This window comes from Antennarius striatus, chromosome 17, assembly GCF_040054535.1.
Source record: "Antennarius striatus isolate MH-2024 chromosome 17, ASM4005453v1, whole genome shotgun sequence".
NCBI classification, from domain to species: Eukaryota; Metazoa; Chordata; class Actinopteri; order Lophiiformes; family Antennariidae; genus Antennarius; species Antennarius striatus.
The window spans coordinates 5,441,785-5,457,843 of NC_090792.1; the positions used below are offsets into that span (position 1 = coordinate 5,441,785).

At 37.9% G+C, this 16,059-nt stretch overlaps 2 protein-coding genes across 3 annotated transcripts in view; one reads left to right on the top strand and one right to left on the bottom strand.

Annotated features, from left to right (window-relative positions):
- The first annotated feature begins 702 nt into the window (after positions 1–702).
- Positions 703–5,384, top strand: dio2 (iodothyronine deiodinase 2). Its single transcript, XM_068338862.1, has 2 exons — positions 703–1,060; positions 2,726–5,384. Exons 1-2 carry the CDS (start codon positions 836–838, stop codon positions 3,317–3,319), a joined length of 819 nt encoding a protein of 272 aa, XP_068194963.1. The 5' UTR covers positions 703–835; the 3' UTR covers positions 3,320–5,384.
- Positions 5,385–10,617: 5,233 nt separating this feature from the next.
- Positions 10,618–16,059, bottom strand: part of nrxn3a (neurexin 3a) — a 227,550-nt gene continuing 222,108 nt past the window's right edge. The window contains exon 23 of one of the 2 annotated variants that reach the window (XM_068338595.1): positions 10,618–12,618. In XM_068338595.1, the coding sequence (XP_068194696.1) occupies positions 12,302–12,618 (317 nt within the window). In that variant the 3' untranslated portion in view covers positions 10,618–12,301. Of the gene's footprint in view, positions 13,234–16,059 lie in introns of both variants that reach the window. The other variant, XM_068338594.1, reaches the window with a different exon arrangement.

Genomic DNA, 16,059 nt, shown 5'->3' on the forward strand with positions numbered 1-16,059 from the left:
GTCAGCTGGCACCTCCCACTACCAGCTCACACTCCAAGAGTGAATGGTCAGGAACTGGAACCGAACAGCCGATCTTGGACCATTGGATGACCCGCTCAAATGAGCGGGTCGTACCGAATGAGCTACTGCTGCCCCTATATTATGAAGCTGAAGAAAATCTATTCATCTAGACAACAACATAATTGAAAATTGTTTTGTTTTTTTATCTTTATTTTAGCAGCTAAATGTTTGAGAACCGGTTCTCATTCATAACATGCCTTTTAACATATTCACATCTGTAATAAAATCCTGTATAATAGGACATTGTCATTTTGTGAGTTTTGTGTAGAGAACACATTTCACCTGTAAAAGAAGCATCTCACACATTCTAATCACGTTTAAAACTCGTGTCACCCCTCGAGACACCACCCGTGTGAGAAAACCCACCAAATGAAACGAGAAAAAAAATTAATCCAAATGTTAAGTTATACAAATAACACAATTGAAAACTGTTTTCATGCGCACCGAAGAAGAGAAAAAGAAAATGTTGATCTGCAGCTTCGTTCAGTTACTGTTTACATACCTGAGGTGGGGTGTGTGTGTGTGTGTGTGTGTGTGTGTGTGTGTGTGTGTGTGTGTGTGTGTGTGTGTGTGTCTGACTGCAGGCTACAGGCTTAAAACAGAGCAAACGGAGTTGTTGCGGACACTAGCGACCTTGTTGCGCACACCTGATGCGCCTCCTTCGGACCTGAACAAATCCACCGGCAGAGCGGAAACTATGAGGGAAGCCACAGACACCGGTGACGCAATGAAAGACACTCGAATAGAGTTACTCGTTTAAAAGCAGAGAGACAAAATGGGAATGGCGAGTGAGGATCTGCTGGTGACGCTCCAAATACTACCCGGGTTTTTCTCGAACTGTCTGTTCCTTGCCCTGTATGACTCCGTGGTCCTGGTGAAGCGCGTCGTGTCGCTCCTCAGCCGCTCCACGTCTGCCCGCTCCGTGGAGTGGCGGCCGATGCTGACCTCAGCCGGGCTTCGGTCCATGTGGAACAGCTTCCTGCTGGATGCCCACAAGCAGGTAAAGCCGCTGCCACGAAGTCTTGATGCAAACCAACTTTGACATAACGTCAAAGTTTGCAAACAAAAACACCCATCTGTCAAACTTATGGAGTCCCGTCTTTCATTTTTTGTCGTCAAGGCTTCTTGATTTTACGCATGCCTAAGTATTTTTTTTCCCGAATTTAAACTTAATGCTTGTTTGTGCGATGAGCTGAGTGAAACCTGGTTGTCGTACTTTGGGACTTTTTGAATGTCAAATGTTAATACAGTATGACTGAAAGTGTTCTGATCGACAAGCCTTTGTTTCTGCCAGCGATACCGAATGCGTGGCATTAACAGTCATCGTGGATCTCCTGAGCTGCAGATGAAGCTGTAGATTGATTAATGACAGCAGATGTACCCCACGTTATATTTTATAATTTCTCAACTAGGCTGATGTTTTCCTGTAGTTCTAAATGTTTGTGCGTTCAAACGCGTTTCTGCCACATGGTCCATAAGGTAAGGATGGCTCTATCAAATGTCACCCTTCAGTTTATCTTGCTGTAAGCGGGTTTCTATTGTGTTTGTAATAGTAGAATAGCATGATTATAATGATATGTTTATAAACCGTTGTCACTCAAATTGCTGTATATCACATTGAAAACAGTACATGATAAAACTAAACACTAATAATAGCAAACATAAATAATAGTAATAATAATAATAAGAAAGTAACTTTATTAATCCGTATCGGGGAAGTTATTATATATAAATAACAAGGCAGTCAGAGACTGCAACATCCCAGGACTTAGCCTGACCTACTTTCAGGGTAGGTCAGGGTACCCTGGAAGTAGTACCTGACTAGTGCATAGCTTTGATCATAGATCAAAGCTAGTGCATTGGTAGATCAAAGCACTAGCTTTGATCTATGGCCTTATGTTGGCTTTCTCCCTCGTCTTCCTGTCTTATCACCGCTTTGAAGCGGGATGTAACCAGACAGATAAAATCTTCGACACAATCATGTACAGATGGGTTTTGAGCTGTGCTTTAACCATTATGAACGGATAGGTCAAATTGTCGTTATATTCCTCAAAAGTATGGACTAAGGTCTCCTTTTTTCTATATAAATCAAGCTAAAGGTTTTGATCAAAGAGTACACCAAGATTCTTAAGTATTTCACTAAAATAAATCACATGATCTATTGCAGTAGACAATGTAAAACGATCAAACAGATGCTATAGTTTTTGAGGTACTGCTACTATTATTTCTGTCTCAAGTAGCAGCAGGCTACACACTCATACGTACAAACACTTTTGTTAATAACAGTTTAAAAGCGGTAACAATGTCTCCCAGTCTTAACTTTATTGACTGTGAGTTTATTACATTTTAAAGTTATTTATGATATTCTTTTATGTACAATGGATCAATATTATCTCTTTTTTCTCTTGTTCGATGGCTGCGTTGTGTTGTGAAAATGTATGGACTGGTAAGCAAAAAAAATTACATTCATATTGTTGAGTCACCATTTTTTTTAACTACCATTTTCTATATTATTTTGATAATTCCCACTGAGGACCCCTTTTCAAGCTATACTATGCTTATGTTATATTACTGTAACATAATTTCAAAACCCTGTGTAAGTACAGGACATTTTATGTCTCCTGCTGTGAATAATAAGAAACCATCCTTATTTTTCACTCCCCAGGTGAAACTCGGTTGTGAGGCACCCAACTCCAAACTGGTGAAAGTGGTTGACGGTTCTTGGTGTTGCGGTGGTGTCAGTAATATGACTGAGGTTCCAACCGCTGCCAGGATCAGACATGGAGACATGTGCCACCTACTGGATTTTGAGTCGTCAGATCGCCCTCTTGTGGTCAACTTTGGCTCAGCCACCTGACCCCCCTTCATCAGCCATCTGCCAGATTTCCGGCAGCTGGTGGAGGGCTTCAGTAGCGTAGCTGATTTCCTGTTAGTTTACATCGATGAAGCCCACCCATCAGATGGCTGGGTGGCCCCTAATATGGACTCCTGTGATTTCAACGTTCGGAAACATCAGAACCTGGAGGAGAGGCTAGGAGCAGCACGTAAACTCATTCAGCAATTTGCGCTGCCGCCACAGTGTCAGCTGGTGGCTGACTGCATGGACAACAATGCTAATGTGGCATATGGTGTGTCCAATGAACGTGTGTGCATAGTACAACAAAGAAAGATTGTCTACCTTGGGGGAAAGGGGCCTTTCTTTTACAATCTGAGGGAGGTGCAGGAATGGTTGGAGCACAGGTTTGGAAAGCGTTCATAGCCATGAAGGACAGGTACAGAACAGGAGGACATGTAAAGATGATTAAACTTCAGTAAAGTAGATTATAGTCTGTAGTAATGTGGAAGGTTTGTTATGGATTATGGTATTTTGTACTCCATTACGTTTTTTTGATTAAGTTAGTTAGTGGGTTCAGATGATATCCTAAGATCTGATCAATGAATAAATATTATTAGTGTTATAATGGATAAAGATAAGACTTCCATTGATGAAAAATGTGCAGGAACGAATTTGTTGCGTTATTATTATGCCAATAAATATATGAATGCATCAGCAATTTAAAATCCACAAGATAACAGCCAGTATACATTTTAAAAGGCAATTCTGCATGTCACACACTGTATAGAGTATCGGAATGTTCTCGTGTATCTGTCAGATTTCATTTTCATTGTTCATGAAACCATCTACATACAGCTATCAGTACTGAAGTGGTGCCTTTTGCTATTAAGGAATTTTCATCTTCACCATGGTGACACTTAGTATTTGTCTCATATGGGGGTTTTGTATAATTCAACTTTTTTTTTCCACAGATATTTGTGTGAACATCTAACACTTCTTAACTTTTTCCAGATTTGTGATTAACTTTTTTCTAACACACCCATCCTGTGTGTGTGTGTGTGTGTGTGTGTGTGTGTGTGTGTGTGTGTGTGTGTGTGTGTGTGTGTGTGTGCGTGCGTGCGTGCGTGTGTGTGTGCGATATCAGCGGCCTTACTCTGTATGACACTCACGCACCATTCATCCTTTGATCATGGGTATAATTCAGCCGTTTTTTCACAGTACAACAGAGCAGCACATTGTATTTTTTCATCTGGTTTCCATCAGGTTTCCAAGCATTTATCACTGTTGACATTTTCATGTTTATAGTCCTGGATCAAACTAGATTTTATGTGGCTCTTTTGACGCTGATGAACTGGCAGTGGGAACAGATCCTTCTGGTGTGTGCAAAGCGTTGTGTTCACACAAATATCTTGGTAGCAATTTTGCTATATTTCCATCCATTTCTTTCTTGCAAAACTGCTCAAGCTCTGTCAGCCTTCGTAGACATTGAAAATTAGCATCTTTTTTTTTCCAATCCGATCATGGATTCCTTACAGAATCTCAAACTGGTCTCCATTCCAGAATAACACGGGATGTTTGGTTCATTAATTGCTGTATTAGTTTTTTGTTTTGTAGTGTTTTAGTCTTAAAGGTGTATGTGTTGCCTCTGAGACCAATACAAAAAACTTTTTATGAGTACGGACAAATCAGCAACTTAAACAGACATGTAAGATCAGTATCAGTTTGATTTGTGTCATTTTGATACTAATGGGTTAGTGTCAGAAATGTCACATTTATTTATTTTATATTTACTTAGTTTATAGAAAATAGAATTTACACAATACATAGAATACAATTTGCCGAAGTTATCTAAAAAATAGGAAACATATGAGCTTGTTTGCAAGTATATTGCAGACCTTTGTCCCAGGTTTTAAAAATAAAAATTTAGTAAATTATTAGGCAATTTTGACTTGTTTATCCGCTGGATTATAAAACTAGCCTGAATTAACTGTTCTCTGCGTAACAATAAAATGAGTGCTCTTGTCATAAGACAATTTTTTTTTTTCATTTTTAAAAATAAAGTTCAAAAAGCAAATTTTAAAAGTAAATGTCATCGTGGAGTTTTATTTTTTAAGGACATAAAACCATTGAATAAGTCAGTATTACATTTTCTCAACCTTAAGTGAGTTGAGGTTCCATATCTGTTGAAGTCTGTGATTGTCGCTGAGAAGGAGTAAAACGTAAAGATGAATGTTCATCACACCAGGGTAGGAGCATTGTGCTCTGGACACGGATGTTTTTTTCTGCTCATACGGATAACGGTGTGCCAATGAAAACCTTTGACGAAAGAGTTCCTTACTCGGGTCTTTGGTTGGATGAACTGCACTTGGTCAGAATGACAGAAGATAACGTCTGTTTTCATTGTCAGAATAATAAAAAGTATGTTGTACAAATGGATTGTTTGTACTGGAAATGAAATGTTTTCCATTAAATGACCTGTCACTTTTGATTACTGCTGAGTGCAACATTTTGTGTTGAAGAAGGACAACAAAAAGCAGTGTTTATCGCGGTTGGACCATCTAACCTGAAATGACATTTTACCAGCCCTTAATAAAGGTTTTATCTCTCTGCTTTATGAGTATATTTCATGTTAAAGAAAATAAGTTCACTATTTTTGTGAGAAAATAAATATGTTACCTTCCTATCTATCTATCTATCTATCTATCTATCTATCTATCTATCTATCTATCTATCTATCTATCTATCTATCTATCTATCTATCTATCTATCTATCTATCTATCTATCTATGCTGTATGTCCATCCATCCGTTTTCTTGTAAGTTAGACAATCACAGTTGCCTATCTACAGCCATTTATCCTCCTTGTGAGTCATGGCTCTGCTGGAGCCTATCCCAGCAAGCTACATGGGCGAGCGGAGGAGTATACCTCAGATAAGACACAAGCTCATCGAGGGGCCACATGAATGACACACAACCACTCATACTCACTTTGATATCTATGGGCAATTTGGAGTAACCAATTCAACTCAGCTGCATGTTTTTAGAGGTGGGAGGAAGCTGGAGAACCCAGAGAGAAATGACCAGGAAATAAAGAGAACATACAAACTCAGCAGTGTGTGTATTAGGGATGAGCGAGTGCACCACTATCTGCATCTTTATATGTACCTTCTAATTCCATTTTTTTTTAATTATTATTTTTATTTTTAGAGCGAGAGAGAAAGAGATAGAGAGAGAGCACATTTGTGTACACGCGCTATGTAACAGTTAACAAAACACATACAACAAAACAAAACAAATAACAAATTGACCTTAAATAGACCGAAATAATCACTCACCCTGGTCAAAATAAGGCTTCCCCTTCAGTCTCCGATTGCTGGTCTAGACTCAGGCATGGTGGTTCGTGCAAGTGACAATAGGAACACTAGATGGGGCTACAGGAGTTTAAAAAGAATATCCAAATGAAATGTTAAAAAATTTATTACGCTATGCATTTAAATGTCCTTTTATATTCAAGGCCCGTCCAGACACTCAACAAATAAAACGCGAGAGAAAAAGAAAGAGAATGAGACAGAACCGTAAACAGGGCAACAAACAGAGAGAGAGAGAGAGAAGGAGACTATAGGCTTTAGAAGATTTCACGATGGTCTTCTTTTAACTATGGTCTTCTAAACTAGTAATATGAACTGGTTCTAAAATCCAGACGGTAAGATCTCAAGTTGCTAATAAGAACTGCAATGTTTTCCCTGTAGCTACAACTGTGAAGATTGTTTTAACACAATACAGCATCTATAATCTTAATTTCACTTAGTGGTTTTGTTGTCTTTTAGCTAACCAAGTACAATGGTACTTCTACTTACGAATGTCTACTTACAAAATTTTCTACTTACGAAATTTCTCAGCAGGAAAACATTGCCTCTATTTACGAAAGAAATTTCGACTTACGTTAGGTAAAAATACAGTATCGGCTGATACTCGCAGTTCCCACAGATTCCTGAACACAACATTCTCATTGCTGCTCTGCCATTGGCTATTACCTACTATCTTCCTGGCATCCCATTGGCTAAGAGGGATGCCACTCCACCTCTATGTGGAGCTAGATTGGTGTGTATGCAGAGTCCTCGTCATTCGGCTCTCGACCCGTGATAGTTTTGCACAAATATACTGTATTAACTTTATGAGTATTCGCTATGGACCCCAAGAAAGTGACAGAGAAAAGAGGAAAAGAAAAGATGAAGAAAATAGTTTTTTTGTCCTTACAAACCAAGCAAGAGATAATAGAAAAGCATGAAAAAGGGATGCATTTCGTTGATCTCACCAAAGAATATGGTCGAAATGCATCTACAATCGCCATGTTATTAAAACAAAAGGAAGTTTAAAGCGTTTAAGGCATTGTGTGGGTGGTTGGATAAGTTCAAAAGGAGGACTGGAATTCACTCTGTTGTTCGGCATCGTGAGATAGGAGTGTATGAACCAAAGAGGGCAAAAAACAATGGGGACAGCAGTTAAATGGTAAATGACGGTCATTATTATTCTTTACTCTATTCTTTGTTTTTTACGTTATGCACAACTCTCATTTATTGTGTAATAATCTAATCATAACATGTATTTGTTATAAAACATTTATGTCGGAATTCTTTGGGGCTTGGAACAGATTAGGGCATTTCCATGGAAAACGCGTCTCTAGTTACGTAATTTTCTTCTTACGTAATTTCTTCCAGAACCAATTAATTTTGTAAGTCAAGGTACCACTGTGTTTGTTTTACTTACTAAAAAGTGAACAATCCAGGATCATAAATTCATTAAAAATTATAGGAGGCTGTGAAAAGCATTTTGTACAACAAGTGAATTGACCCATATAAAGTGCTTCATTGTGAAATTTTAATCATTTGCAATCTAAGGTGAGCATTGTGCTAAATAGTTGCAAAAGAAAGGATTGTGATAAAACAATGATGCATCTTTGACCAGATTGAGAGTTTTAGATTATGTTCTAAAAGTTATCTTCAATGTTTTATCTGAAGACGTCTGGACTGGTTAGAGTTGTTCCAAACAGCTGTACTCAGATGAGGTGACAGTAATCTGCTCTGCAGCAACATGCATATGAATTTATAAGAGTCTAATCCCGGCGCTGAGGGTATCATGTCCTTTCCCAACCCAGAGGACTGTCTAGTCAAGGGAAACTGCATCAACATTGTCCCCAGTGAGGATGTTCAACCTGTCATGGGTTACAGAAAGCAATATCCTTTTACAAAAATCCAAGTTTATATATAATTTCATTTTCCTCTTGATTCCCACAAATGGTCATGAGCTCTGGGTAACAACAGTAAAAATGTAATCACTGATATTATCAGCTAAAGTTTCCCTTAACATGTTCAATGTACTCATCCTTTTCAATGAGGTAAGGTCAGTTGGAGGTAAAATGACCAGATTTCTGTCACTGGAAGGTTGTCTAGTCAACATGACTACACAGTTACCAGTGGCTGGCACAAATTCAGCTGTGGTTCCCAAATCAGATACCAAACTCAGACACTGATAGCTATAAGCAGGAGTCAACTATTAGCAACAATTAACTATTAACAACAATTAGAAAAAATATTAATTTTGAAAAAAGAAGGAAATACATAGCCAGTTGTTGCAGATGAATCACCAACCAATGCTGATCATATCTTTGATATCTCAGATTCATTGCATCTTTTGTTTTTGTCTCTTACATAACCAAACTCTCATAATAACAGAACCAGTACTTTGTGCATATATAGTACATAAGTCTGGCATAAAAATCTGAGTCTGAAAGTGGTATCTGCCTGCAGTGGCTCGGTTCTGGAATTGGAAACCCTTTATGCAGTTTCAATGTAAATCAGTTTCACCACCCCAAAAGTGTGTTTAGCTAAAGTAGCAAAGTAAGTTAAATAGATCCATAATGAAATAAAGAAAATTCTGTCATGATGGACATGAGTAAAACAAAATCTGATGTTTTTAAGTGAAATGCACATCAAAGTTTTTGTCTATATATATATATATATATATATATATATATATATATATATATATATAAAACCAGTATGACCTTCCCACATTCCAGTGCTGTCTTTTCAGGCCAGGTTTCATTTCCTGCCCTCATTCTGGGGTTCTTCCCAAATTAAATAACCATGTTTTCAATGTCTTCAACATTCCAGTTCTAGAGAAATGTTGTTTTTGATCAGACAGTGGTTATGAAACATCCGTACAGGTCTCCTAATAATGATGGATTAGATTTAGCGTTTTACTGGACAATCAAAGTTGCTTTACAGTGGATCCATTATTTATTCAATCCTCATTCATTCTTGGTGATGGTAAACTACATATGTCACAGTTGCCATGGGGCAGACTGAAAGAGGCATGGCAGCCAATCCTTGCCTACGGCTACCCCAACCGCCACCGGAACAATCACACACATTCGTACACCAGTGAGTGGAGGCAAGGATGGTGAAGTGTCTTGCCAGAGGACACAACGAGAAGTGACTGGGGAAGCGAGAATCGAACCGCGATCTTACAATCATTGGACGACCTGCTCTACCACTGGGTCACTGCCGCCCCAAATGACATTTGCAACATCATTTGCTCATGTTAGCAGTCTACAGTAAATATCTGCTTCGCCTTTCAGCTTTTCACTTCAGTGGTCACTACAGTGAATCAGTCATCTCCATCTGACCATGTGACCTACATTCATAAATCTCCTCTTTGGTCTTCCTCTGGCAGTTCAAAACTCAGCATCCTTCTCCCAATATATTCACTACGTCTTCTCTGGACATGTCCAAAACCATCTCAGTCTGGCCTCTCTGATTTTATCTGAAAAACCTCTAACATGTGCTGTCCCTCTGATGTACTCATTCCTGATCCTATACATCCTGGTCACTCCCAAAGAAAGCCTCAGCAATAATATGATCAAATTAGCATCACAGCGTATATATGAATATGAAGCACATTATGAAGCATATTGAGTAATTAACATTGAAAGTGAGAGAGGAAATGATAGAATATGAAGCCAGGGTTTCAGTGACTTCATATTCTACTAGATTTTACCTGTATGGTGACAAGGAAGTGACTGTATTGTGAGTATTACCCTTGCTAGTGGAATTTGGGGTAATCAGTAATGTTTTATTGTTGTGTGCATGATTGAAGGGAGAGACCAGGCCGAGAAGGAGCTGGATACAGGATATATAGTTATGTTTTCACTTGTGTCTGTAGATTAGTTGACTTGAAAGTCCAACAGGATTGACATACTGTATGTGCACTACAGAATATCATTCTGTTTTTGTTGCTGAAAGTAAAATATTACGAAGTGTTCAAATTTATTTATGTCAATAAATTTAAGTGACATGGCCGATCCCTTAAATTGTGCTGCTTCTATTTCACTTGTTTTATTTGATCAACATTTCAGTTGATGAATAGAATGAACAGTTGATCTTAACTCTAAGTACACTACCAGTAAAGAACAAACTGCATCCTAACATTTTGTGGGTAAATGCAGGTACTATAAAGTTACCATATGATGACTACTTTATACTGTCAGTTGGTTTTGTATTTACTGTTTGAGCGCTCTGTTGATACATAACTGTGTTTAACCAAGGACTGCAATATATAATTTCAGAGAAAAAAAGGAATTTATTTGTTATTAAACTGATGAAAAAGGATTATGAAAAGTAACATTTTTAACACAAATTTCAGGAAAGAAAATGACTGCACCTCCACACCATAAATGACAATGACAGATAATGGAAATATAAATGGCTGATAAAATATTGGCAAGATTTCAACTAATGATAAGAAGATGATAAGACAATGATTTGGGATGAGCAGTCTGATAAACAAAAATATTAACAAAGTTTCTCTGATCGTCCTTTCATTATAACCTCTTTAGCTTTGTGTCTTTGTCATGACTTTGACTTTATTCTTTTTCAAAAATAAATAACACTTGTGTAACCCAAAAAAAAAAAAAAACAGCCATGATACAGAAGGAAGGGCACTGTGTATTTGTTGGACAACTGCAAGTAGTTAAATATTCATGCAACTTTAGAAACATTTCTGGTTAGATCTCTAGGCTAACAATACATTTTTATTCTTTATGAAATATCAATATGATTCTCCACATTCTGATTTAAGTTTTTCTCCATTTAAATTAACAGTTAATAGATTTTGTCATGAAATACGCTGATAAACCATATGTTCAGTCTGTACAATAGAGGTACTAAAAATTACAACTGTCATGGTATATGTACAATTTTCTACCTACAAAGTACAACAGCTAGCATGTAATAAAATATGTAAACAAATTTCTTGATTTTTTTTTTGACACAGTTGACTGTGACAGTAGATAGAATTCACACTTTAAACATCTGATTTATTTCAGTATACACATTTGTTAACAGTGTTGTAATACTGCATCTGTTTCCCGACACCTCCATAGAAAAAGAGAACAATAGGCAATGAACCAACATACAGTTTTGCAAAAAAAATAAAGCCACCATTGGCTGTTCATCAGTAGAATCTTTCTTTCAGAGACTTGTTATTTCCAACAGTAGCATTTTTGGAAAAGAAGAGAGGGGCTTTGTCCTGATTTGATGTTGAAGGATTGTTGCTATTAAAGAGAACATTGTCCAGGCTAAAAACTGTATACTGGACCTCTACTGTATTTTACTGTAGGATGACATGCATTTTACAATCAGTTGCTATTTACCACAAGGAACAGCCTCATCTTTCCACAAAGTGAGTCAATCAGTCTGTCAGGCAGTAACAACTGTGAACCAGATGCAAGAGCTAACAGATTATACAAGGTCTGCCGAAGGCAATTTGCTCACTTGGTATTATTTTCTTGTTTTTCTTTTTGTTTCTTCGGTTGAGAACAAAAATAAGATTGACACGACACTTGTATTATGTATAAAGCATAAAAAGTTGTCATACTCTGGTACAACAAGAGTCCTTTTTTCATTCTACAACGATGACGTGCCTGACCCCCTCTTGTTAAGCAATACATGTTGCTTACATGCTGAAAACGTTAAAGATTATGAGCCATTGTTTGTAATTAACAATTTTACAAAAAAAGGTTTTTGTTCAATGTCAAGGATCTCATAGCTCTAAAGTCACTTAGGAGATGATGTAGCTGTGAAATATTTCTATACGGTTAATGTTTCTGACCAGATAGAAGAGTTACATCTCTAAAGTTGCTATTTAGCCTTGATGTTATGCTTACAATAGTAAGTGTGCTTTATATTACAGTACATATCATCAGCTCAACTACTCAGCACAGTATATGATTATTCAAGTTCCACATTATACCATCATTTGTCATAGCTCCTCACGAGGAAACTAAAGTAAATGTTCTCTTAGTGCTTTCCTTCTTCACTCTTTCGTGTTCATGAAAGTCTCACAGTTACACATAATACTCCTTATCCTTATTTTTCTGTTTCTTGTTGCTGCCTTTCAAGCTCTGTTGTTTGTCCTTCATGACAGCACCATTGCTCTGCACGGCTGAGTTGGTTATGTAGTTCCTGCTCTCATCCACCTGGTAGGAGCCTTCATCCCTGTTTCTGTACTTATACATGGCATACAGAAGGATGAGGATGCACAGGGCAGCGGCCGCCACTATTCCGATGACCATCCCGGTGGTGCTGCTAGATTCACGGACCACTTCCGAGGGCCCTGGGACTCGCCTGACGCCCGGCTCTGTGGGGAGTGCTGTGGGTATATTACGGAACATTGGGGAGGTTATTAATGGGCCCCTCAGCTTGTTGCTGTCTACCTCAAAGGATGTGGGCAATGGAGGCAATACTAGGTCGGGCTGGGGATTTAGCTCGCGGTAACTCATTTTGCCAGCTGGCTGTTTGGCCGGAGCATTGTGGAGGGTTGCGGTGGAGGCAGAGGTGGCGGTGGTGCGGCTCTGGTCGGCGGTTAGCAGTATGTCGGTAGTGGTAGCCCTACCGCGTCTGAAGATTGAAGGTTTGTTTTGTCTAAAAGTCTTGGGTGTGTGAGCTTTGTAGCCACCTTCAAAGCCTGACGTAGACAAGGTCTTATCTGTTACCAAGGAGAAGGTCGTGTAAAAATCTTCATCATCAGTAGGGGGCAGGTTAGACTTGAACGCTTCCCCAGAGCCATACCCCGATATCACCAAGCCATCATCATCACAATCATCGCTGCCTCGGTCCGACAAGCAAGGTACCCCCGCCTCAGTGGCCTTGGACAGGGACTCTTTGGTGGTCTCAGTAATGGTAAGGAGTGGGTGGTGGGTTGAGGGAGTGGTAATGAAGGGTGCTACAGAGGGGTGCACTAATGGATCCTCAAATACCGGTATGACTAACTCAGCTCCTGGGGTTGAAGACAAACAGGTAGCCATGTTAGTGGGCAGCATGGATGTTTTATGAATTACTAGATCAGATACATCTCAACAGAAGAACAAACACAAACAACAAATCCACATTAGAGGTAGACCGATCATTAACTGGAAAAGCCCACATTCATTTATTGATATGATAAAACCGAATGTCCATCAATCCCAAGTAAGTCATGTTGGATAGATTATTTACCATGATTGATAATTTGAAACAATTATCAAGTTTATAACAAAGTTCAGGTTGTTCATATTCAATGGTGAGAAAATGTGATCTTTGGATGGGGCTGTTTATTTGCATTATTACTATTATTATATTGCCTATATCGGTCAACCGCTAATCCACATCCATAAATGGCATATTATTTTCGACTGGTAAATAAAAAAAATTGGTAATATCAAATTTCAGAAAGATTCACAGGTGTGCAGCAATGAGTCAGAAATGAATAATACCCAATCAAATATATTTATACCTATTGCTAGATACCCTTACGTCTTTAAACTGATCACGTTTTGGTAAATATGAAAAGTGAAAAAAACTTTTTTGTCTGGACTAGATAGAAAAGAACATTTTGGAGCTGGTGAGGAGAAATTAAAATGAGGATTGCAAAATATTCTAACACTCTCTTCTTCTACTTAATTAAGTGGGGGGGTGGCAGTGGCTCAATGGTAGAGCGGGCAGTAGAGCAGGTCGTCCAATGTTCCAAAATTGGCTGTTCAATTTCTGCTCCCGCCCATAAATATCCGGAGTGTGAGCTGACAGTGGAAGGTGTCAGCTTACCTCCGGAGCACTGCCGAGGCGCTCTTGAGAAAGGCATTTCTCATTGGAGGCGCACCACAAAGGAGCTGCCTGCCACTCCACCTCCCTCTCACACTTAAGGCACTGCTATTTGTGTGTGTGTGTGTGTGTGTGTGTGTGTGTGTGTGTGTGTGTGTGTGTGTGTGTGTGTGTGTGTGTATGTGTGTGTGTGTGTGTGTGTGTGTGTGTGTGTGTGTGTGTGTGTGTGTGTGTGTGTGTGTATGAGTATAAAATGAAATTTTCCACTGCGGATTAAGAAACTTCATAATAATATGACTGGAACAAATATTTAAATTGCCTCTGATGTGGAATTCACTACCACTGAAACATTGCTTTCTGACTCTGTGATGCACACTCTAAATTAGAAAAGCAATTGAAAATAAATGCAAAATTATTTAGTTGACTCACTATTCACCACAAAACAACATACACAAGCTCACAATTGCATAACTTGAACAAATGTTATTTTACTCTAAAAACTGGTAAACACTTGTAAGACTCATGTTCACAACTTCATAGGAGATGCAGTTTGTAAACTTTTGGATTACAGTAGTGCTATATCAAGTTGGATCTTATTGTTACTGATGAAAGTGAAATTTATATTTACATATATACAGTGTGTGTATATATACTGTGTGTGTGTGTGTGTGTGTGTGTGTGTGTGTGCGTGCGTGCGTGCGTGTGTGTATTTACAAGCAATTGTGTTTATACTTTCTAAAAATTCAATAATTCTATTTTTATTGCTGTCATCTCTGATTGCAATAGGCATCACCTCCTCAATGCAGACTTTGACTTTGTCACATCATTAGTGTTTTCTACAGCATTAAAATATTGGTGATGTATAGTTTCTAAAATTGCTACATGAAAAACCGACAATATTCATCATCCACCTTTATGTTCAGTGTGATATGCACAAGATTAACTACTTTAACAAACTGCATCTCATAAATGGCATTTGAAAGAGTGATAAATATTGTATAAAATCAACTTACATCAATATATTGCCCACATGATTTAGGCATGGAAAAAGAATTTACAAAAGAAAAGTTGTGTAAGAATGTTGGAGAGCCACTTGGTACCGTTAAATATCATTTTTATCATTGTAGATTGTGTTCTTTTTATATCACGACGGTACAGGGAGGCAACAACACATACATCCACACCACATAACATAAAAAATAAACACCATAATTCTGTTTTTTTCATGTTTTGTTTTTTTTTCCTGATAAATAATTTGGTTTTACAAAAAGAATGTGTTATCTACATTTTTTTCCATTGCAACAGACTTCAATAGTATCTAAAATCTATTCATGTTACAGTTTTTTGCTTAAATTGTTCTTTAGTGTAGAATGGATGGATGAGTTCTTATATTAATATATCTAAAGACAAGGGAGAAGGTGAAGAAGGGTTGGGGCCTATGAACATACTACATAGGAAATGAGGGTGATGAGGGTGACAGTGTAAGTCAGTTGCCATGTCCATGTAAAGGCAGTACGAAGCGGTCGGGCGGCATTAGAGCTTTTGGCTGTAAGGAAGGGATGGGGATATACAAACAATGAGCAATATACATGCCCATCTACAGAAAAGAACAGAAGAACTCTAACAGTGACAAGTCTGACAAACCCTAAACTGCAACTTCTTCACCATGCAAATCATTTTTTTTTGTCTTACTGTCAAAACGTTATTCAGTAAAGAAGAATTTATATCTGTCAAAATAGATTTTTAAAGATCTGAAAAACGGAAGATAGGAAAATTTGTATCCAGAACTGCTTCACCTATTAATTCATGTGAGTGGGCATTCTTCTAAAAAAGAATGATTGTTGATGTGTTATGTTTTTTTTACTTTTTTTTAAATTCAGTGCCTGTCAATAAAATGATACGGTTTCAAATAAATAACACAAGTTAGTAGCTGAAGTAGTTCCAAATCCAAGAAAGTCAAATTATGAAAAAAAAAAAAATCACACTAATCTACATATTATCTGATTGACAAAAAAACAAATCAAAC